The sequence below is a fragment of the Oryzias latipes genome, chromosome 5 (genome assembly GCF_053564925.1).
Source record: "Oryzias latipes strain Hd-rR chromosome 5, Olatipes_Hd-rR_3.1".
NCBI lineage: Eukaryota > Metazoa > Chordata > Actinopteri > Beloniformes > Adrianichthyidae > Oryzias > Oryzias latipes.
In genome coordinates this window covers 29383527-29407680 of record NC_136241.1, presented here as the reverse complement: position 1 = coordinate 29407680, position 24154 = coordinate 29383527, and the positions used below count along the sequence as shown (strand labels likewise).

The window sequence follows — 24154 nt, the reverse complement described above, 5'->3', positions numbered from 1 at the left end:
TTACATTTGTATTATTTCATATAAAAAATATTAAGATTCCTCAACTTATAAAAGAGAGATTATTTACTTAAAGTTTTTAATATTTTCCAACTAAAAAACGCTTTAACTAACTATATTTTTATATTACTCAACTCATAAAATATGTAAAATTCACTCAAATGCTTTATAAATTCTTTAACTCATTAAATGTGTAGCATTGAAAATATTTAAAATTCTTCAGCTTAAAATGTATTCTAAACAGAGATATTGATACTGCCCCACTACATTTTAAAGGCTAACATTGATAAAAACCAACAAACGTGAAGGCCACACAATAGTGATTGCTTAATACACTTTTTTTAATTGCTCTTTAAAAAAAAAGCACAAATATCAAGAGGATGAAGAAACAATAAGTGCAATAAAACTGCATTATAAGAGTGCCACACAACATATTGACAAAAAGAGTTGGTTTTGTATTGTACGGCAGAAAAAGCAAATGATCACAACAAAACACATTAGTTACATAACACTTAAACCAACAAATAGTCCATTCTGGAAGACTCACTCAACGAAACATTCTTCAGCGTCAATAAAGGTCCTTTCAGTGGTTTGCTGTCCTCAAGGCTCAAGACAGCATTCTGAATAAATATGAAGGCAAGTTCAAGTTTTTTGGGGTGCTGTAGGTCCAGAGCATAGATATCCCCGAAGAGTTAAAAGAGATTAGTCAGCCAGATGTGTGGGACCACTGACGGCAGCATCAGGAGCATCACCACGACAACTGAGAAGATACCCACAGCAGTGTCTGTGAGGTCTGGTATTCTGGAAAATACAAAACAAAAAACACAGATGAGTTCAGACCCTCAAAGATATTAATCACACTAATATCCAAAACTGACATTCCTGCCATCTGTCAATGGGAATCTTTTCATGTTAACATTCTGTTAGCTTTTAATCAACTGGCTATGATGTTTTAAGGACCAACTCCAATTAAAATTGTGTTTTTAAAAAGTTCTTTAGCATTTTTCTGAAGGAGGACATTTATAAAATAATTTAAGACTAAAGCTTCATTTTTCTTTATTCAAATAATGATGGATCAGGAGCAGAAAAAGGTAAACGAAAATGTTCCCACTCCTTCCAATCAGGAGTCCCTGATGTTCGTCTCATCTTCCATCTCATTTTTAAAACCATTTAAAAATATCACTCAGTTTACAAACTACAAACAATTGCCCTATTTATTATGTCACTCAATAAAATATCAATCAATATTAAAGGATTAGTGAAAACCATTGACAGGGAGTCGTGTACACTTACTGTACAGGTCTTGAAGAAGTTGGAGGCATCTTCATGCAGATAAACAGAAAATGCAAGGAGGACAAGTGCCCGTCTCATGTTCACGTCACGCTGGTCCTAAAAGAATAAAAAGAAATATCCATTACCTTTGAAGCAAATGCAGAGCAAACACTTCCAATATTTATTTAAGGAACTTTAAGAAATAATAAAATGATACCTTTTCTAGATGTCTATTTCTAGTGAGAGTACAATACAGTGTTCATGGCATGATCCACTTCAGGTCAAAGACCCAAAGTCATTTTTAAGGCAAGTTACACCTTGGCTTCTTACAGCTGTTATCCGTTTTTGAATTATGCACATTAGAAATTCACCTGGAGGTCATAAATCCTAACCAAGCTGGCCAGTTCCTGTCTGTTTTGGTGGACTTAGTCTCAGAAAAGGGCAGCTTTAAGTTACACAAACATGTAAAAACTGCACAATTTCCTCTGACTGCATCTACTCTACATAAATCCATTTCAGATCTTGACAGATGAGTTTTCATGGTTTCAAATGATGGAATGGTGCTAATGCAACATCATTTTATTATTGTAATATACTGTCATAAAGACATGACAATATTCCAAAGTGTCTCCACATACATGGCAGTGGAAACACTTTGGAATATTGGCTATGTAGTACTGCAGTATTATATGTAGTACTGCATAGTGCCAAAGTAACAGAACACAACTTGCACCTCCATTCCATTGTGCCACCTTCAGCCTGCAATCTAAATATGTTTAGTTCAATTGTAAATAATTTCAGCTCTATTTAGACCTTTGGCTAGTTAAAATGTGCATAAATGTTTCCATGCTGCCGTATAAATCTAATAATGGTAATAGTTCAGGATGAATATATTAAATAAGTATAAAACTCACCCACTGACACCTCTTTTCTGGTGAAATCGTGACTTTCTGGTGAACTTTCTGAAGTTCAGTATCTGAAAAAGTCCAAAAGAGATTTTTCAATGTTAAAAAATGTTTCAATTATATTCTGATCAAAAAACATTTATTGCACTACACAACCTATTGCATTTTTTGTTTTTTTAAAATAGCTCTAGACAAATAACTGATCAGGAGACAAGTTACCTGGCTGGCCTTGGCGTCTACCTGGAGGTGAAACACTGAACACTCTGTAGTTCGGTACCTGAACACAACACGAGCACGTTGATTAATTTATTTTTACAAAAACCTTTTTTATAACGGAGATCAGTGATTTATAAAAGCTTAAAGCTGCATTCAAAACCCAATGCTTCCATGTAGCAACCAGGCTTAAAACTGTTGGCGGTAGCTCCTCCCACACAACCGTTAGAGGCTTTGAGTGACATTTTTGGACAAATGTCCAGCAGCAAACCTTAGCCACAGACAGAGGCCTCCAACGCGAATTTCACACGCGGATCATGTTTAGTGTGATTGCAGCATAACAGATCATTTCTACCTCTGAAAAAAAAAAAAAACCTCATAAATGTCGTAACTTACGGGCAGAAATGCATTTTGGGTTTGGCTCGCCATACGTCTGCTAATATGACAAACCAATCATGTATGCATTGCCACATTAAGCTCTAAAACAATCGTAACACACATATGTTTAAACAACAGTAAACCACATACGGTAGTATAAGAGCATTTTTAAAGCATTCATTCAAAATAAACCATGAACGATACTTACCAAATTAAATCAGGGCTGAAGACAAGACGGCACCATCAGCGATGAGGCGGATGAAAAAAAAAAAACCCGAGGTTGGGGCGTCTTGAAGCGGGACGAAATCGCAACGCTTTGCAGAAAAATAAAATGCTCGACTTTCAATTTCAAACGTCGCATACTCGCATTCGGCAAATCCAACATGGCCACCTGAGCTAACATAGAGAAAACGAAAGACCCTCCCACCAGTACGTGATGACGTCATGACACTACTTCAGGGATCTTAAAATTTTTGAGTGCTAGATACAAATAAGCTTTAAAATATTTAGCACTGTTAAGTTAAATTTGAAAAAAATCTTGATAGAGCTTAATACTTTATAGTTGAATCAACTACAAAATGACATTTAAGTTGTGTAACCTTTATAGTTATGAGTCAGTACAAGTGATAGGGTTTAGAGTGTGTTCAAAATGGGAGGTGGCGGCCTCTCAATCAGAGCACGAGAAATCATCTGCCTTCCGTTTCATGCAAAGTGCCTTCCTTTTCATTCAAAGTGCCTTCCTTTTCATGCAAAGTCACTTCCGTTTCATGCATACTCCTCTCTCACACACACATATAAACTCTTCCTCACACGTTCATATATACTTGTCTTTCACATACATACATTCTTTTTTAAGAGTGACAATGAGAGTGAGAATGTATGTATGTGTAAAGTAATATATATGCATGCGAGAGAGAGAATATATGGATGTGCAAGTGAGAATATATGTATGCGAAAGAGAGTATATATGACTGTGAGAGCAAGAATGTATGAATGTGAGAGAGAGAATATATGGATGCGTAAGAGAATATATGTATGCGAAAGAGAGTATATATGACTGTGAGAGCAAGAATGTATGAATGTGAATGGTTCAGAATAAATAATGTCTTATACGGCCCCTCATAGAAAGCTGCGTCTCAATCTGACGCCGTGTTTCCATCTCTCTGACAGAGTTTGAAGCCAAAGCCCCTCCCCCGCCTCTTTACCTGCTTTTCCTCTCTACCTGTTCACCTGTTCACATCTTCTGCAGCTTAGAGTTATTTTCCCCGCGCTCCCAGTGTATTCTACACAGAGAGCGCAAAATACGGTCATAGCAGGTTAACACGTTAGTTGGAACGCTCTAGCGCAACAGAAGAATGAAAGAGCTGTCAATCTATCTGGCAACACTGCGCGGGATAAGGAAGAAGCAGAGGTTTCCTGACAGGGACATGATGTCAGTTGATGAAGCAGAAAAGAACCTCAAACGAGGTTCATCGTGTTCAGATCTGCGTGCCAATGCCCCACTGAGGCGCAAAACAGCAAAAACGGGAAAAGGCTGAAGCTAAAAAAAAAAAAAAGTATTTTTCCGTCAGGACAAAATTAATTCATAGATTTTCAGCTCTGTTGAACCATTACAATGTTTTTCTTCCTGCAAATGACTTTGACCTGCATCTATCCCAGCTGGTTCAGCGCGCTTCAGGCCGTCTGTCTGCGCGCGGACACACGCACACTTTTTTTACCGAACAGGATTTGTGAAAATATATTTAATGATTATGTTGCACATTACACAAAAGAGGAATGCATGAAAAGATGAGACTGGAGGAGGGACATGAATCTCTTTAATAATATCAATAAAAATACGTGTTTTTTTCTGCGGGACGGGAGACGATACAAAATCAATGCATCTCTATTACTGTGCGGGACTAAATTCTATGAGTTTTGCGGGTGCGGGCGGGAGTGGACATACATATTGCGGGTGCGGGCGGGAGTGTAACGCATACGTTGCGGGAGCGGGCGGGATTGGTCAGAAATTTGGCGGGTGCGGGCGGGAGCGGGATGAAGAAAATAGTCCCGCGCAGGGCTCTACTCTGCAGCGACTTATATTAGAAATAAATTGAAATAAATACATTGTTAACCCTCCTGTTATGTTCATTTGTGAGGAACAGAGATGATGTTCCTGGCTAAATTTGATGTATGAGGTATGTTAAGTGTAAAGAGTATGTTAAGTGACTCAGAGAATCAGCAAACTTTTTTTACAGTAAGATCTTGAAGGCTAAAAACAAAATATTCTATTTTCCAATGATTTCATAGATTCAGAAATGCAATAAAAATGACAACTGTTTCTACAAATACAGGATGAAAACAGAGTATTAGTTGGCCAATGATGCTTCATGAAAGGAATAAATAAATAAGTATAAGAAAGAATTACTGTGAAATTATGAGATAAACAGTCGGCTATGATTGTGTCATATGAGGTTGTGCAAGTAATTAGTTCATGGTCTCAGATTTTGTCAAATAAATTTCCCGTCAAAATGCGACTTATGGTCCAGTGCGACTTATCTGTGGTTTTTTTCTACTTTATAATGCATTTTTGGGCTGGTGCCACTTATACTCGGAGCGACTTATAGTCCGGAAAATACGGCAATACAACTGCTGTTGCATATCTTTTACTGAGAAGCTTTTTTGTGGATGTCTTGGGTGTACGCAGACAAGCAGTGATAATCCACTGTGGTAAAGTAAACAACAAACTGATATATATTCACCAAAAACCAAAGGATGTCTCTCACTGATCTGCCACAATTTAACTGCTACAAACGTTTGAATAGTTTTATCCAGGAAGCATTCAAAGTATTTGAAAACGTTTTCCTACACTTCTCTCATAAAACACAGAGCCTTGCTGTCTGAGCCTTGGTTTCATTGTGTCTGAAATTGCAAGAAAATTGAGCCACTGATCAAGGACAGGTTTGATTCTGTGGCCGGCGCAATCATCTTACATAAACAACAAAACTCCACCTCCGAGTGTACATCTTGTTCCCATTCTCCATTAACATACCTCGAACTGTTCTTGTTTTTTGTTTAAAATACAACAACTGGTTGCTAAACTAGACTAAACAGACCAAACTGAACTGGGCATCCCTGCCCTTAGACCCTCTTTTGCGTTAAGGAAAAACTCCTAAAAAAAACAGATACCAAGGGGAAAAAAAGAAGAAACCTCAGGAAGGATCTCTCCCAGGATGGACAGGCGATGTTCCAGAACTTTTAAAGAAGAATTAGCTTATCTAACTCTACAATTACATGCTTGAATAGTGTGGGAGTTGGGCTTCATCCAGATGGAACTGGGGGACAGCTGGGGGCGCGAGGCAATGTCCAAGGACAGGAGCACAGACGAGCCAATTGGAATTTGGGGGAGCGGGTGGGACAACACATGAATAGCACTCTGCCAAACAGAGGCATGGAACTAAATGATAAATGATCAAGAAGAAAGGAGAGAAGTAGATGACAATAGAGGACAGAACCCCAGTGCACCATACTTTCCCCAGCTTCTAGCTTCTAGCAGCTTCTAGCCCTGTGGGACTACGCAGCTAACTTGTGAATTGCGGTCAGTTTGGAAAAAAAATTGCGTTTGGTTTGAAAAATTTGTGTAGCAATGCGTGAATGTGAGAGCTTTGAACGTGGAAGCCCGAAAAACGTGTATATTTATATATATACATGTATTTACATGGAGTTTTTGTTGGAAGCGATCGCTCGGATGCACGTTTCTGAGCCCGATGTGAATGTAGCATTATATAGTCAACGGTAAGCCCTCATTTTGTACATCATTCAGCAGGTGAACATGATGCTGAGATTAAGCACAGAAGACGGCAGGACTCATCCGGCTCAACACCCTTCTGGAGGTCAGAATGCAGTGTTGGATTGTGGGAATAGGCAGTGGGCTTTGTCAACCAGCAGCACCTTGAGATGCTGGGACAGAGGAAAGGATTGTCAAGCGTTTAGCAGACTACAGATTGGATCGGATCAGCGGTGTTGCTCACTTTAATCGCCTAACATCCTTTGCAGAGATTTGCTTACACTGCTCAAACACTTGATCCAAGGGGAGAAATCTAACCAAAATGCTCTTTTGTTAGAAGTTGGCCATACTGCCACTGGAAGAACCCAAGTGAATCAGTAAAAGTGCTCCAGGAGGCAAGATGCTCACCAAATGTGAGGGGGATCATTTTCCCTTACCAGCTTACTTTCACCACTAATAGAGCCACTGGTATTCCTTTGGGGGTACAGCAATGTGTTCCTGAAACAAAGCCCTTGCTGTGTGTGCGCAGACCCCCCAGAGTGAACCTATAACGCAGTAATGGTCTACTTTAAGGGTTTATCTGGCTTTAATAGACACACTTCCACTCGGCTTGCAGACTGTAAATCTCTGGATAAGTCTCTGTATGCTGTCAGGCTCTAATGTGATTCAGTTCCTCAGAGTCCTTCCTGTATTTGGAATCTACTTCTGCAAGTTTGCATTTGAGGTTGGGAAACCTTGTCTAGCCCAATAAAATGTGACCGGTCAAACAGATCAGTAACCCTTTTTTTATTTGTTTTCAAATTTGATTTTCTCATCAACATTTTCATGTTCCTTTCAACCTCTCTATCTGTCTTTTGACCTCTGGTTCATATGGTTGAGATGAGTGGCTGTGTTCATGTTGTCAGTCAACATTACATGGAAGCACAAAGTCACCTGACTCCTTCATGATTGAAAAGAAGATTTGAAAATAAAGTTGAGGAAACAATGAAAAGTCTGTTCTCTAAGCTCCACTTCTGGATTTGGCCTTGAGAAACAACCAGCAGATTGTTGGATGATTGTTGGTTTCATCTGACAGCTGTAAGTCTCCATGGTGCAGACTACATTAAAGGGGGACATGAGGATAAGGTGTGAGGAAAGCCGTGTTCTCTGGAGCAGAATATTCTGACCAGGCTCTGCGTATCATCAGATAAGTCTAGGATTAGGTTGCATTTTCTTTTCTTAATGCCAGCATTGTAGCTCGTCGCTGCTCACAGTGCTTCTTCGCTGACAGATGATCCCATCCAGCTTCTCTCTGATAACAAACACTCATAAAGAGCTGCTGACAACCTTTTTCAGAAGAGACTTTTTTTTAATGCACAAGGACTCGTCAGTCAGGTTGAGCCTCAAACACAAATAATCACAAGGTCCAAGCACATGTTGCAATGGCTGTCAATCACTCCTTTGACCTCTAACTGTTCTTTCAGTTTGCAGTTAATAAACCAAACTACACAAACATAGCAAAAGTGATGTTAGCCATTACTGCTTATTGGTTTAACCTTGTGTTAAATTTAGATCCAGCTACAAACACTGTTAGTATCAAATTCCAAAGGGGAGTATGTTTAAGAAGTGTAGAGTTGGTGTTTATTTACGTATGTTCTTCATGTTAGTGCTGCTGAATGCTTGGGCAATGAGGCTTCTACCTTTAAAACACTAAACACTCCTACATACCTTTTCATTTGAATATTACACATACAAAGATAGAAAGAATTTGCCACAAGTCACTTTTTAAAGTTCCCCTTTGTGTTAAAACCTAGACTGGTGCCTCCAAGATTTGCCTCGCCAAAGCTTGACCAAATTTTTCTTGGGTCTCGTAGCTGCGTTTTTCCAGACCGTTCAGATGTCTTTAACAGTCAAAAGCCATTAACTGTATTTGACAGTTTATCCTCTGGTTTCTCTCCACCACGCTTTGGCTGCGCAATTAGCACAGAAGAACTCTGGGTAACCTCAAAGTGTGACTCTAGACAAACAGGGCTTTCCTCATCTTATGTGCTCTGTTTGCCCAACAATATGAAGGATATCACACACGCATGCCTGTCCCATATAGATTGCAGAGGAGGGTGTTTGGCTATGGGGTGGAATGTGACCTTTGCTAGTAGAGCAATGGTCTCTGCCTGTATGCAGTTGCTGAACCAAGAAGTTATATCATTAAAAGCCTTGCATACACATGACTATGTGGACAAAGTTGTATGTTAATGAACAAGAAACCCACAAAGAGCACTGATGTATTATGAGACAAAAAATTACAAAGACTTACTGAAAATCAGATATTTCTTTGCAATTGTTAACTGAACCATTAAAAAACAAACAAACACATGAATCAGACCAAGACAAAAATAGTTGTAACCCTGTAAGAGATTGCCCAAAATGTGACCAAATGTACACGTTAAGCCAAAGAGTTTGTCTAATTGGACATCAGAAACTCATATTTAGTCAGTCTGGATGTTAAAGGTGTGGCAACAGCCACAACAGACATGGTGTCTACCACTCTGTACATGGACCACAGAAAGAGAAGGGGAGAGCTGTCTGAGGGATGAAGGAATTAAAAAGAAATATGTTAAAGGTAAATGCTATTGGACCATCTCCAAGCAGCTTGATGTTCCTGTGAGCAAAGCTGCACATGTTCAGACGGTTAAGGTCAACAACCTTAACCTGTGGTCACAAGAGAAAAAGCGATCAGAAATTGAAAAGAAATATGTTACGATTTGTAGCCAAAGCGCCAAAAACAACTTCCAAAACCAATGAAGTTGAACTTAAAGGTCAGCGCACACCACTATTAAAAGCAGTTCATAAAAAACAGATGGGAATTAGCCACAATGCATATTAACAAGCCACAAAGCATATGGGAAAATGTCCTGTGGACAGATGAGACAAGAACAGAAGTTTTCTGGCAAGGCCCATTAGCTTTACGTTTATGGGAGCAAGGTGCGACAAAAAAAAAAAAAAAAGACAAAACAGTCTGCCCTTTTGTGTCTATTTCTTTTTCTGTTTGTTAAAGATGCTTAATTTTGGGATTTCCAGTAAATTTTGACTTTTCAGAGCCAAATTATTTGAATAAGAACATTAAATTTTACTTAGACAATGACACTGTTAGTTAGTCCCCAAAATGATGTGTAAAACTGTATATGATGTGTAACACAGCATAGATACCTGTCTGTACATTGACATGCACGAGTTTCATAAAATATGTTGTATTTGTTTATGTGTAACAGCGAAAATTTGATTTCCTGCAGAACTGAGATCTACGGGAACCGCTCATCAGTTTGCCTACTTGATCAACACATCCGACTTCCGGATCCTGCGTATGGATGAGGACCATGACCACATGTATGTTGGCAGCAAGGACCACATCCTGTCCCTGGACCTTCATGATGTCAACAGGAACCCACGTATTGTAAGACCTTTCATCAAAAACTTTTTTTCTCTAAAATGGGGTTTTACATTAGAAGTGATGAAGGCACTCATAGATATTATCAGAGATCAATTTTCTTCCTCAACATCCCTTTTGGGGTCTTGAATAACAATTATCATTTTGTTTTTCATCCTGATTTATGTTGTTGGTTTATAAACTCTCTATAACTGTAGAAATGTGACCACTTTACCAAAACTATGAAAAAATGCAGATGGTGTTAAGCAGCCTGGACTCTACATTGTCTTTCTTCTGACACAGATCCATTGGCCTGTGTCTGAACGAAGGAGGATGGAATGTCTCGTGAGTGGAAAAGATGCCTTTGTAAGTATGACTGGGCTTATACTTGCTGCAGAGCTCATTGTTTTGTTAGTAATTCCTGTTATTTGGCAATGACCTCTAGCAGTCACCTGTGTGACTCTGACTGCTCATCTTTTATGCTTTCAGGACGAATGTGCAAACTTCATTCGTCTCATTGAACCGTGGAATCGAACCCATCTGTACGTCTGTGGAACAGGCGCTTACAATCCAGTGTGTACCTTTGCCAACCGTGGACACAAAACCCAGGTAAGAGAGTCTAAAGCAAACAATGAGGAGCTCTTTCCAACCCACATCCTTGGCACTGGCTTTTCTATCCTTTTCCTTTTGCCTCTCCAAATGTTTGCCTCCATCCACCGCATATTTTCCCTTTTATGATGACTTTTCTCCATCATTAGTGCTTGTGGCACCACACTACACCACCTGTTGTCCCCTGTGAGCACTTACTACTTACTCTGTTTAGTCTCAACATTTAATGGGACCTCTTGAATTTCCTAAACCAAGGCCTTTTAACACCTCAATGTTATTTTAATATCACACATGTTCCCTAATGATGATCAGGAGACTTGTATAAAAAAAGTAATGTATAAAAAGTTTAAATCTCTCTTCTTACCCCTCCCTCCCGGCCCCCCATGGTTAAAGAGCTTGCAAAGGCAACTCACATGAGCCCCTCACTAATGATGGCCTTCCATTCCCTTCACTACCCAACCAACCCTTCATGCATCCATCCAGGCCACCCGCCGAACGACGCCTCATGAGAGCTTGGGTAATTGGAAGTGGGAGCTCCCATTATAGGGTGCAAGTGGAATGTTCCAGCTCCAGTGCAATAATGAGGGGCCTCTTATTTGTTCTATAACGCAGAGCCCACAGGTCAGAGTCATACCCCCAGCAGCAACTTTCCAGGTCTGGAGAAGATACTGGAGTACTGCTGTTCACCAACAGTCACCTCAAATTAACTGCACTTTTTGATTGGTATAGAGTTCTATAAACACTTCAGCACTTTCCCAGATTTTGTAATATTAGTCATGAAATGATTTAAATTACTAAACAATTTAAAGCAATACAAAGACAATTTGAGTAAAAAGCATTTTAAATGCTGAGTGCTTTTATTCTGGTGGGGGGAAAAAAACAACTGTGAAGGACAAGGACACTTTAAAATCATTGTTTAGCTTTTTTATTGTGTCTGGATTACCTCCAGTTGTGAAATCAATTGGTCTTCAGTTTAATGTAATAGACTCATGATTGACATCCTCCTGCAGGATCATTTAATTTAGGGAAATGGGACCAACTATGAGCAGAGCTGCAGCGCCCCCCCCCCCCCCCCCCCCTATAAAATATTTTTGCTCCACCCCAGGTACCAGCAGTCAGGCAAAATAAACTGATCTTGAAGCTGACAAAAATGCAGGCTCCTTTAGGTCCCCCAAAAAGATGTCCTTGTTGTCGGATCATGAAGACTGGTCTTACTGAACTTAGGTTAATAGTAAAGGGAGATTTTATGACATCTTGGGTCAATTGTCATTGTGTTATTTAGTCCTCTGGGTCAGCTGATTACTCATTGTTCGCTAAAGCTTCTTCAACAGATTTGGCAGTAACCAGGTCTGTGTTGCAAGTACAATAAAACTTTTTGAGAATTATAAATTTAGTCACCATTTCGTGTTTTTCCTTTTACTCTGGTCAGTTTTTTTCACATTTTCTTTACAAACAAAATAAACGTTTTAAACCTCAGTTAGTGTCCATTTTGATAGATTTGATAGATTTAAAACCATCAATATATTTTACAATGTTTTTTAAAGCTATTTTGAATTTTGTTTTTTTTAATTATCGTTTTAGGTTTAGAACGTTTTGGGAATCAAAACAAACCCAATGCATCTCCACAGTCAGGAAGGAAGATTCCTCCTCTGATTAGTTCATCAAGCCTGTATTGTTGTTTCCTGTTTTAGACATCCATGTATCTGCAGATGGCACAGGCCAAAGGAAGGGCTAGCCGTGCAGCTGAGCCCAGTGCTGTGCACGAGACACTCGGACTGAAGGTGCGATGTGGGTTCCGTCTGCACCACAGCCCTCAGTTTCTGCTTGGGCTCCTAATCACCATTTGTCCCAACCATCTTCACTCTCTCCATCAGCCTGTCTTTGCATCTTATTTTAAATTCACTTTTTTCAGTCAAAAAATTCAGACATTTTTTCTTTTTAAGTTCCCTCTGTGTTTTTTTGCTGCTTTATTGTTTGCACATTCTGCTTCAGGTCTGTGCTGGCTGTGTGTTATGTTTTGCGTTAGAGCTGGATTATTGTGTGGAATTGGCTTATTGAGACCCTGAAAATACTAATTTAATCAATCCCTTTATTGCTTGACATGCTTTTTTTTTTAAGCTAACATTTAGCTGCGCCCCATGAATGACAATCCTCCTAATCACTCTCGGATGCTCCTCAGAGAAAGAAAAGAACGACACTATGAAGGGGCTTAAGATAGAACAGACTGTCACACCCTAAGAAGCCTTCACCCCCAATGTCCTGGAGGAATGTGGTTCTGGCTCTCCCACAGAGATGGAACCACCTAGTCAACATCTGCCCTGATTTCTTGACAGGCTGTTAGTGCAGAGCAAACACGAGCCATTTTTAGCAATCTAGCAGTGCAGCAAAGACAATAAGAAAAGCCTTGTCATCACTATAGTGTTTCCTAAAAGGTTTCCTAAAATACTTTTTAGGAAATGGTGGGAAATTATTAAACATTGTCTTAACTTTCGCTCTGGAGGAGTTGAAATAACTCAGCTTTTACCGTATGCCATTGAACAAATATGCTGTGAAAGTTTGTTTCTTGAATTCCTCATTCCCTGGTGCTGATGGGTGCTGGCAAAGACGTCTCCATCGTTGTCTTTGCTGTGAGGAAAAGGCCAGGAGAACATTTCTATGTCTGCTTGAATTTCACAAGCACTGAGCATCAGTCATCCAGCTGCAGGTTTACAACTGTCAGCAGTCAGGCTGCACACACAGGCGACCAACGCTGAAAGATATTTGACTCACAGATGTGGAGCTTACGGCATATTGGTTTTCACAGTAATCTTAAGAAATTTCTCGCTCTCCCTGCATGCATTTTCTCTGTAATTAATCACTTATTCTTGTAATTTCTCATCAGTCCCTTCAACCCTAAAAGATTCCGAGGCGGACTTATGTACTGTCCTTTGCCTACACCGAAGAGGCGCAGTGACGAAATGAAGAAAAGTGAATTTATTTTCATTTCCATATGATTTTTTTCATTTCAGGAAGAAATTTTCCATTTGGAGCCAGGCACAGTGGAATCTGGGAAGGGAAAGTGCTCATACGACCCGAAGCTCAACAGTGTGTCAGCTTTAATCAGTGAGTGTTGTTCTGCCCGGTCACACAGGACCAGCTTCTTGCATCAGTCTCCTGATTTAAAGAATGTGTATCCTTAGTTCAATGCAGCCCCATCCTGTCACCACTTTTGATTGGATGGGAAATACTGATTATTTCTGTTCATCTGTATCCAGAAACTTGCATCATCTCTTCTTTTAATGTTGTTCTGAATTTAAGTACGCTTATTTTCTCATTAAGACTGAGAAATTCCATTTATAATACATCAGTAATTGATTTTTAGACCTTGGTCTGGGTCACCTGACATCTGAGCAGCTGACTTAAGCTTTCTAGATGAGTTGTCTTTACTTTTTTAAGTTAGACTTATGAGCAACAATTGATTGCCTAGAGCCCATCTTCATATCTTCTGATGGTGTAACTGTAGTTCCAGTTTTAAACAACTGGTATTTCTAAAATTACATCAACTTTCATGTAACTATCAGTGGTGGACAAAATACATCCCTGCTTTACTTAAGATAAAGTAGAGATTAAGATTTCTTCGTTTGTCATTCGTGCACAGCATCGAAGATACACCTCCAAACAAAATTGTTTTTCTATGGTCACAAGAAAACAGTATTGTGTAAACATTACAAGTAATAGAAAGACACATAGGCAGGTTAAAACTACTCTGTAAGGCAAATACTAATTAAATAAAAACCATAAACACAAAAAAATACAGTTGTACCAAAAGATTTTGGGCAAAAGTAATTTAAAACCTGAGGTATTTGCAGGACTTCAGATATGGTTTAGTCAAATGTAACTCAAGTACAAAGGAAGAGTTACACTTTAAAGATATGTGTTAAAAATATGAAAAATCTGTCTTAAAAAAAAGTTCAAGTAAAGTGTTCCCTTGTTTACGGTTACTGTTTTATAATAACCCGCGATAGGTGAAATCCACAAAGTAGGATTGCAGATGTTTTAAGTTGTAAAAATCCTCACTACACACTTCATACACTTCTCTCAGACGCACACGGACCTTTTCACACTTTTCTCTTCTGCTTAAACTCCTAAAGTTTAAAGCTTCATGGAAAAATAAGTCTAGTGTTATAGAATGAAACAAAGATCTGTGGTGATCAAAGAATTATGTCAATTTGAAAAACTGAATGCGTTCTGTAAAGGAGATGTGGGACAGAGGACGTTCATTGACAAGATCAACATCCAATCAGGATGCAGAGGACTGTTTGATGTTTAATAAAAGAAAAGAAAAATTCCACCAAAAGATTCTGTAAAATGGTGAGACCACGAAAGGTGATTGATATAGTGAGGGAACAATGTACCTTCAAAATGTATTTTTATTTTAAATAAGTAGGATAAATAACATATGTGTGTATGTTTGGTGTTTATAAGATGTGTACTGCTTAACACAGACAAATACAAAGCAACCAAAAAAGCTTAAAAGGAGAAAGGCTTTGTTATTGCTATATCTTCATCGATGCTGGAAAAAGTGTGTCATATCTAAAATAATTTGTCTCTGAAGTTTGGGTTTCAAAATGTTTGTCCCTTTGGTTTCTTGGTCTTAAAATAATTTCTAAAAGCTGTGACTGCAGAGCAAGTTGGATCATAAATTTCCATTAGAAATATTACTCAAGTTAGGGCTGGGTATCTTTGCATAACTGATTTGACCTCACTCCTCCCCCAAGAGACAAGCAGGTGCCGACCTGCCGGGAGGAAGAGTAGTGAGGGGGAGGGTGGCTTTTTTCATGTCAACCTGTAGTAACATTATGCATTTTTTCACATTTGAATTTGTCACATTTTGGGTTTGTAGTAAAATCTAATTTCAATAAATTACATTGAAGGTAAAATGTTTTCTGATTCGTGGCGCCCCCTGGGGGCCACTTAGTTGCCCGCATTGCCTAATGGACCATGTGGCTTTGCCCCCAGATGTGCAATTCTTGTTTATAGCCTTGTCACTTCTTGTATATATTATTGCAAAACCCGTTTTAGTCTTACTCTAAAATCCCTGCCGCTGGCCCAGCAGTCAGCGGCCTGCATCATCACCAGAACCCCAACCATCCATCATGTCCCTCCAGTTTTCCAGCAGCTCCACTGACTTCCAGTAAAGTTCTGAAATTTCCCAATCTTCCTCCTTCATATCTGTCAGATCTACATCTCCCCTCCCTGCTCTCTCAGATCCTACTCTGTTTTCTCCACTACGGGGAGCAGAGCCCAGGAATTCATTTCACTTTGACCTCAGAAATACTTTGTCCCTCACTCTTTGCAAATCCTAACTGAAGATGGCGTCTGTTTAAACCTGCAGGCAGACCATAGCCATTAGAGCAGTGTCTCATTTGAATCTGTTGGTCATACTTCCTGATGGGAACTTTTCTGAAATTTTCCACGGTAACCAGAAGTGTCAGAGAAATGTCTTTAAATTAGATTTTTTATTATTGTTATTACTATTATTATTATAGCTTTAATTTTGACTGAGCAAAACACCTGGTGTTTGATTTATGTGAATATGGGTACAGTTAAATGGATCTCAACTCAAAATGAGCTTAAAACAGGGCAGTGATTGATACATTTGATTTGCAATTAATAAAGATTGATAAAGATTATTTGGCACGGCATTAAATCTGGGTTAATTTGATTTGCAAAAGCAAATTCAGTTGGTTTTGAAATACACCCTTGTCACACAATAACTATTGATTTAAACCAGAGAAAGATGTAACTTTCATTGATTACATTTCTAATTTTTATTTTTAATATTATAAAATGTTCTTTTATAATGAAAAAAAAATATATAAGGAAAATAAATCTGAATGTCCTGACAATATTTCTTTCTGTAAATACAGCTACAATCAAATTGATTTTTTAATCAATTTTTTTAGCTTAGCAATGGTAAAATATAGATGGTCAACAGTTTCAACTCAGTCCAATAATTTAGTACAATAACTTAATTTCTGTCCACGTACCTCTTGTCATCAGTCCAAACTAACAATGGCTCCACATATAAGGAAAAGAACAAAAAACTAAAACATTTTTTAAGTACATTGCTTTTAAAATGGAAAATATTTACTAAGTGTGTGATATCTGAAACAGTAAAGCTTCTGTCTGTGATCAGTACCTGAATCATGCAGTAACACCACACGGGCAGGGTTCCGAAGGCTTAGAGGGATCACGGACCACAGCTGCATCACAACATTTAGATTACAGCTTACTTTTCCTTTGATTTTCATTGAAATTGAGATGGAACTGAAGCAGCTACTTGGATGAGCAGCAAAATGTCTTCTAGATTACCCTTTAAGGCTCAGGTCGCCTGAAGAACAGAACTCTGTGATTCCTGACTATTGCAATCGCCTATCAAAGTGCCCTTGGGCAAGACGTTGAACCTGTAGTCTCCTCTGATACTGTTAGGTTAGCCAACTTAGCCGCACCCTCATGTGTGTGTGAATGTGTTTGTGTGCCAAAGGAGTTAGTGCTGTTTACAAAATCTGAAGAAAATATTCATCATTTTAACGGCTAAAAGAAACTCCAGCTGTTAAAAGCTTCACTCAGGACTCCATTGGAATTTGAAACACATTTAGTTGGATTGGGATTTACACTTAGAGGTAAAATCTTCAAGTTTTGGGATTTTGTTTGTGGAGATTCTCAAATGCATGTTCAAAGGTTTGTAAATGTGTAACACACATTTTTAATCTTCTAATAGTCAAAAATGTGCATCAAAGAATTTACAAAACAATAATTTGCCTAATTCATACTGTGCAGTACAATTTTGAGAGGATTTTCTGGTCTCCTGAAGGTTCAGAGTTACAAAAGTCTAGATTTTCTTACTTTTTCCCAAAAGACACATCAACTGTCATCATTTAGCATGAATTTATATGACATGCAGCATTAAAATGACAAATCTGTCCATCAGGAATTCTGTATTGCCTGCAGCCTTGTGCCATAATTAAACAGCTCTGCAGACAATTAAAAATAGGGGAAAAAATTCCAAAACAGCAACAACAAAAATACAGAGAATTTTTTTTACTGGATTTACAGCACAAGACTGAGTGGAAAGTAGCTATGGCACCTCTTCCAGTCAGATTATCTGGTACTCAAGTTGATCAGTTTATAAATGTATACTTTTTCTGCTTGTATGTCATAGTTTTTATTGTTAAAAGAATTTTAAGAGTGTTTTAAGGCCTCTTTAGATCTTCCTTATAAAAAACCACCTAGATACAATAAACATCCATATCTCTTAATCAGGGGGAATAAAAACATATAGTAAATTATATTTTAAAACTTTGCTACTTTTGTACCTGATTATTAGAGAGATGTCGTAAAATAATTGCAAAATGTAATTAAAAGCTTAATTGTAAAGAGAAATTTTGTTTAGTTGTTAAATACGATTTATATCTTCCCAAAAATATAATAATAAAAAAAAGCTGTGTTAATTAATTTACTACTGATGTTCCTGATGTGCAGACCTCTAGAAAAGTATCTGTAATGAAAGCTTGAAACGTAAAGCGCTGATCATCAAATAAAACAAATATCCAATGACTGATCAGCATAAAATATCTAATTACGGTTGAGTCTCAAGCGGTCTGGCCTGATTTTCGATCATCACTCAACATCCTGAGTGTTTCTTTAATAAAATTGTCTCCACATGGACTGCAGAAAAATCAAATAGTTTGATCATTACTTTAATCAAAGCCTTAAAGGCGTCCATTGGGTCAAATCCGCATACTATACTCACTGTTTTATTTGCCTCATTCTGGATACATACACCCTCTCTTGAAGCTGCTGTCTTGTGGTTTTGTCAAAGATTTTTTCAGTCACTCCTACAATGAATCTGCTCTGTACTGGATGAGACAGCAGCTGTAAATCACCATCAGTTCCTCCCCACCTAACGGCTGTGCCAGCTGACCGCTTTGAAGCCAGGACTGCCATGCAGGATGGATTTACCTCCCCGTTCAATCAATCTGCATCTCACAGAGAGAGCTGCTGTTCCTGTTAATAAGGATTAAGAACCTGAACAACACAGATTTAACATTGACCACCAACTGCTCAGCTCCCCGCCACATTGAACATCCAATCATCTGAGACCAATGTAATTGTGTGCCATTAATCTCCACTTTGCTCCGCCGGCAAAATTGACATTTAGCAAAATGGCAGCAAACTGGTTTCTGTTGTTTCTACAATCTCCATGCTCAGAATCGTACTAACAGCTAAAAAGCCCCCACTGAAGCTCCAAGTCTTCATAAAGTACAGACAAGGCTTTTTGAAAGATGTCAGGTGCTGATATGAATTTAAATTTGGAATTGGTTTATTTTAAGCAATCTAAACAAAAATAGAAGTAGAAGACAAAACACATAAAAATATATATCTGTACATAGGTATATGTATCAAACTTAGCATAATTAGTCATAAACATATTGGGACAAATATAAACATACGCATACATTTACACATACATATAAATAATTCAACTGTAATGACTCGCGATCATTAAATAAACATATCACTTATAAATACAGTACATGACACATTTTAACCATTAAATATTAAGTTTGCCGAAACGAGTTCTAAATGTTGTTTTTGAAAGTAAAAAAAACAGTAAATATGCCTTTTTTTTTGTTTTGAATTTTTAAAGTTATTAAAAAACAAATTTTCCACCACGAAATCATTTAAAAACAAATCAAGAGATGTAAATTGTTAATTACTAATACAACATGAATTATATAATATCTTTAGCTCTCATGGAAAACATCACGCTTTCGCTAAAATAATGTCTATTTCTAACACTTTCATGCGCTAAAGTGCTGTATTTGGATTTCTATGAACATTCATCTTTTTTTTTCATCTTCTTCCGTTTTGTCCCTTTCGGGGTCACGGGGCTGCCGGAGCCTATCCCGGCCACTTGTGGGCGAAGGCAGGCGACACCCTGGACAGTTCGCCAATTACTGTCCTTTTGATTAATATAAGAAACTTAACTCATCATTATTATTATTATTATTATTATTATATAAGAAACTTAACTCACATTTTATCATAAAAGGTGAAAAATAAAAAGCATGTATGTGAGATGCAGGCAGAAATATTGAACATTGATCATTATTTCTGCCTGCATCTCACATGCATCCTTTCAATTTTTCACCTTTTATGATAACATGTGAGTTAAGTTTCTTATATTAATCAAAAGGACAGTAATTTCCATCTATATTGGGTTTTTGGAAACACAAATCTCAGTGTTTTCTCTGTTTAATCACCATCAGGTAAAACAGCTAAAGTATACAACTTCTTAGTCTACCTGCTTTCAGTGCTAGAAAAAGGTTAGTATTTTCATAAAATTTTTTAGTCTTTTTTTTTTTTATTAAAAAAAAAAAGTTTCCATAAATAAAACTAAATAATCACACGATGAGTTCTATATGGGAATTTCCTTTTGACACGTGGCTCATGTTTTCTTTCAAGGAGCTCGCTTGAGTAATTTTGGGGAATGTTCTGTTTTTTTCAGATGGTGAACTGTATGCTGGCGTCTATGTTGACTTCATGGGAACGGATTCCGCCATTTTCCGTACTTTGGGGACAAAGACCGCCATGCGAACGGATCAGTACAACTCCAGATGGTTAAATGGTAACCATTTTGTTGCAATGAATTCTTGCGTGTTTGAAAAGAAGGATTCAATTATAAACTCTTTTTTTTTTTTTCCCTTGCAGACCCCACGTTCATCCATGTTCACCTCATTCCAGATAGCGCAGAGAAAAACGATGACAAGCTTTATTTTTTCTTCCGAGAGAAGTCCTCAGACATGGGCCAGAGTCCCGTCACTCAGTCTCGTATTGGACGCATCTGTCTGGTGAGTGCAGGCCTATAACGAGGTTTGTTTTATCCTAAGGAAAACCTGCAGCATCCAAAGGAAAAGTCCTGAGGCGAGCCGCTGACAGTATTTTGGAGCTTGTGGCCAACACCAACATGCTGGAATCCACATGTGTCTTCAACCTTTCTGTCCTCAATGCCGTCCTCTGTCTGTGAGACTGCCCTCTGACCTCTGAACTGCTGATCTCCTGGCCTCTTCTTCCTGTTAGTCCTAAAATGCTACACATATTTAGGATGTTTAAAAGCAAAACCTTTATTTAAAACGCTCTTCATTTAATGAAGACTTAACAAGGTGGTCTTCGTTTTTCTTTTTTTTTATGAGATATCGGAGGTAAATGAACAGAAAATGACTCCAGAAGCGTTATCCATCTTGTGTTTCCTAACAGCAGCGATGTGCGAGTGAGAAAAATGTGTGTGCTTGTCGTCTCAGCTGTTTGGTCTTGTATTTATCTGAAGGGGTCAGGCGCTGACCCAGCACACAAACACTCATCCTCCTCCCTGCGGGCTCACTCCACTCATTTTTCCTTTGCTCCACATCTGGATACTCCAAACGCTGTCTGTCCTTTCCTCACCACTGAAAAGACACTGGAACCAAATGATGAAAACATCTCAGCTCAGGCCTCATGAACAATCTAAAGCTTGTGACAAGCTTATAAAAAGCTCAAATTAAAACTAAAAATAGAGGATTTTCTGAAAAGACTAATTCAAAGTCACATGCTACTTTTTTGACTTCATTTTATGACAAATAAAACAGTTTGAAAAGAAGGAATCAGGCTTGTGAGCATATGCCTCCCTCTGCAGATTTCTGGCTTTGCAAAAAACCAATTTGCACTCTGCAGCGCATGAGTGCCCATGTTAGCGGCTCCACTTTCTTTTTTTTCTTTTTTCTTTTTACATGGGTGAAATAGGGAGGCTGGAACTGATGGAAAAACTGTGTTTCCCTCTCTAAAATAGAACGACGATGGAGGTCACTGCTGTCTGGTCAACAAGTGGAGCACCTTCCTGAAGGCCCGGCTCATCTGCTCTGTGCCTGGAGCTGACGGCACGGAAACGCACTTTGATGAGCTCCGTGAGTAGAAAAGCCCTCTCTGAACTGCTGCTGTGACTGATTTCCATCTTTAGATATGTTTTCTATAATTACGCTCTTAGTAAATTCAAAGATGTCTGTTTCAATGAAAATGCAGTTATGTCTAAAAAGACTCATTCTACGAGGGAAACAGTAAAAATCCCCTTTCACTGCAACTGCTACAACCAAATGTGTGTAAACACCTGTGTAAGGTCATGACAGGATGAGCCCCAACTTTAGTCAAGACACACCAAAGCCTTTTTTTTTTCATCCATTTAAATTTAAAGGTGTGTTCACCAGTGTGCTAAGCTTTTCCTGCTGCATCCTTTTGGATTTTCTCATAGATCTAAGTGCAACAACATTTGAGTAAAAGGCTAAACATTAAAAGTAAGGTTTCTCTCTTATATAATTTGATATATGATATAAATCTCGATACATGAATCAATATATAAAAGAATTAACTAACTTTATGACTATACAATATGTTCCAATTCTGTTATCTAATAGGATACAATCTAGACAGTTATTATTAATTTGGCATTTAAAACTATAAGTGAAAATGCCTTTTAACAGAGAAACTCTTTTTCTTTCTTAGTGGCACTTTTTATTCTAAGAAACAAAAGCAAAATGTATTTAATATTACAGCTTCAAACAGAAAAACCTGCCATTTTGAGTCTTTTAGACTGTTCTGTTCTTTGTGGTTGAATAAAAGTTGGTCACTTTATTTTAGTCAGAAAACAACACACATTCCTTGCCATGGTTCGCCTTCAGCCGAATGTAATTGACCTGTCTTGGTAGAAGCAAGCTTGTGATTGGACGTCTTTTTGTTTGCATCACATGTACATAAAAACGCAAAAACAGTTAAGAAAAAACAGGAAGAGAAACTGACAGCGTTTGCTAGAAACCGCTTATTTCTTATTTCATTTTTATTCCTTTTAACCAACATAATCTTGTTTATAGCCATGGTTTTCAACCAATTCTGCTGTTACGCTGAGCTTGATCGATTTTTTTGTGTGGGTGTGGTTAACAAGGAAGTCCCGTGCAGGCTGCATAATGACCACAAGACACTATGAAGAGTTCTGTTTCTGAGAGAAAAGATCTATTTAGGAAAACATGCACACAAAAGACACACAAAAATACAGAAAACTGGATTTGTTATGTGCCTGCAGTTATTATCATGAAAAGCTCCAGGACACGTCATTGTTTTGCCTTCAGTCGTGCATTTCAGCGACTGTGTGAGTGAGTGTGCACTTGTGTCTTTCATGCAAATTTGTGCGTTGCAGCAGCTGTGCGTCATTATAAAGGATCATGTGTTGCAGACACCCGTAAAGCGAACCCGTGACGGTGCTCTGGTTTGTTGCAGCTGTGGGAGATGGCAGAGAGTAAAGACAGCGCGCCTGATCCTGAGGGCTGAATTAGAGGTAGCAGACGGTTCCCCTAGGAAGACGCACACATGTGAACAGAACAAGAACCCAGCACTTCAGACCCAGAGACAGTTCTCATGCATACCATGTGCATGACAGCCATAAAGCGAATTTCTCATGCTAGTCCCCATTGGACTGTGAACGCAGACTTTATTGTTTTGTCACTTCGTTCTCTGAACCTGATCTTTTTATATTTTTTAAACTTTTGGGCCTTTATCCCACAAAAAGTTAGTTACTTAGTTCAGATGAAATCAGACGACATATAAAATGACCCACAAAATTCCAAAGTTGGGGTTACACGTTGGCTTGGAGAAATGTGATCAAACAAGAATTCACAACTTTGCTCATCATTTCACATTAATATCGTTGCACAGAAAAAAATGACTTTTATTTACAATCACAAATACCAGTGTGCAACAAAAGAAACTTTACAAAATGTGCTACAGTCCCATAATTTATACAAATACTTCGCTTTCCCAATCAAGGTAATAGCAATTGTGAGTTTGTGCATCTCCCTGTGTCCAAAGTTTGCAGTTTAAAAAAAAAAATAAAAAATTTGGGTTGGCCGGGGTCCAGAGCTACAGGGGCGACAATCGATCGAAAGATTGCAGGTTTGGTTCCTGCCCTGCCACCCATGTGTCAAAGTGTCGTTGGGCATTACTCCTGGTGGTTTTAGGTTGGTACCAGTGTTAGCCAGCAGTGCGTTCAAGTATATACCAATTTTTATCATGAAGAATTGCAGAATTTGTGCTGAGGGGTCTTTTTCATATTCGTTCTTTTCTTATAAGTGAGTACATTTTACTGAAAGCTCTAAAATAATTGTGATTTTTTTCATTCTAAAGTTGGGCATAAACCAGCCATTTAGATAATGAAAAGTTTCCAAGTGGATTTTTATTTCTCAAGCTGTTTCCTAATAGGAGGAGTTTTTTTTTCCACACCCAATATTTGTTGACGAGTATCAAGTCAACACAATCTTTGACTGTGGGAATTTCCAGTTTTGACCATCACTGACGGTGAGGGGGGATGCGTGGGAGGGCTCAACAGAGCTCAAAACCTAAATTTGCTTTTTTTTGGAACATAGTCCACATGTAAGTTTTTTGCTAAACAGAACCAACTGGGCGTCATCAGAGATTATCTGCACAGTAACATACATTTATGGTTAGATGTTATTTTCACGCTGGTAATACGTTATTTTCATAAGTGTA

At 38.3% G+C, this 24154-nt stretch overlaps 1 protein-coding gene and 1 long non-coding RNA gene across 11 annotated transcripts in view; one reads left to right on the top strand and one right to left on the bottom strand.

The window, feature by feature from the left end:
• The window catches only part of sema3fb (sema domain, immunoglobulin domain (Ig), short basic domain, secreted, (semaphorin) 3Fb), a 94867-nt gene that overhangs the window by 62347 nt on the left and 8366 nt on the right, over positions 1–24154 (top strand). For 5 of the 10 annotated variants that reach the window (XM_078947599.1, XM_078947604.1, XM_023955166.2 and 2 more), the window contains 8 exons: positions 9801–9961; positions 10238–10300; positions 10424–10543; positions 12235–12324; positions 13552–13645; positions 20097–20216; positions 20300–20439; positions 21414–21528. In XM_078947599.1, the coding sequence (XP_078803725.1) occupies positions 9801–9961; positions 10238–10300; positions 10424–10543; positions 12235–12324; positions 13552–13645; positions 20097–20216; positions 20300–20439; positions 21414–21528 (903 nt within the window). The remainder of the gene's footprint in view (positions 1–9800; positions 9962–10237; positions 10301–10423; positions 10544–12234; positions 12325–13551; positions 13646–20096; positions 20217–20299; positions 20440–21413; positions 21529–24154) is intronic. The other 5 variants (XM_078947602.1, XM_078947605.1, XM_023955168.2 and 2 more) reach the window with 1 other exon arrangement.
• Positions 662–3112, bottom strand: LOC144992204 (uncharacterized). The gene is made up of 5 exons (XR_013656080.1): positions 2974–3112; positions 2394–2451; positions 2184–2245; positions 1291–1386; positions 662–798 (listed from the first exon to the last, which is right to left on the bottom strand). It is a non-coding gene; the product is annotated as an uncharacterized LOC144992204 (long non-coding RNA).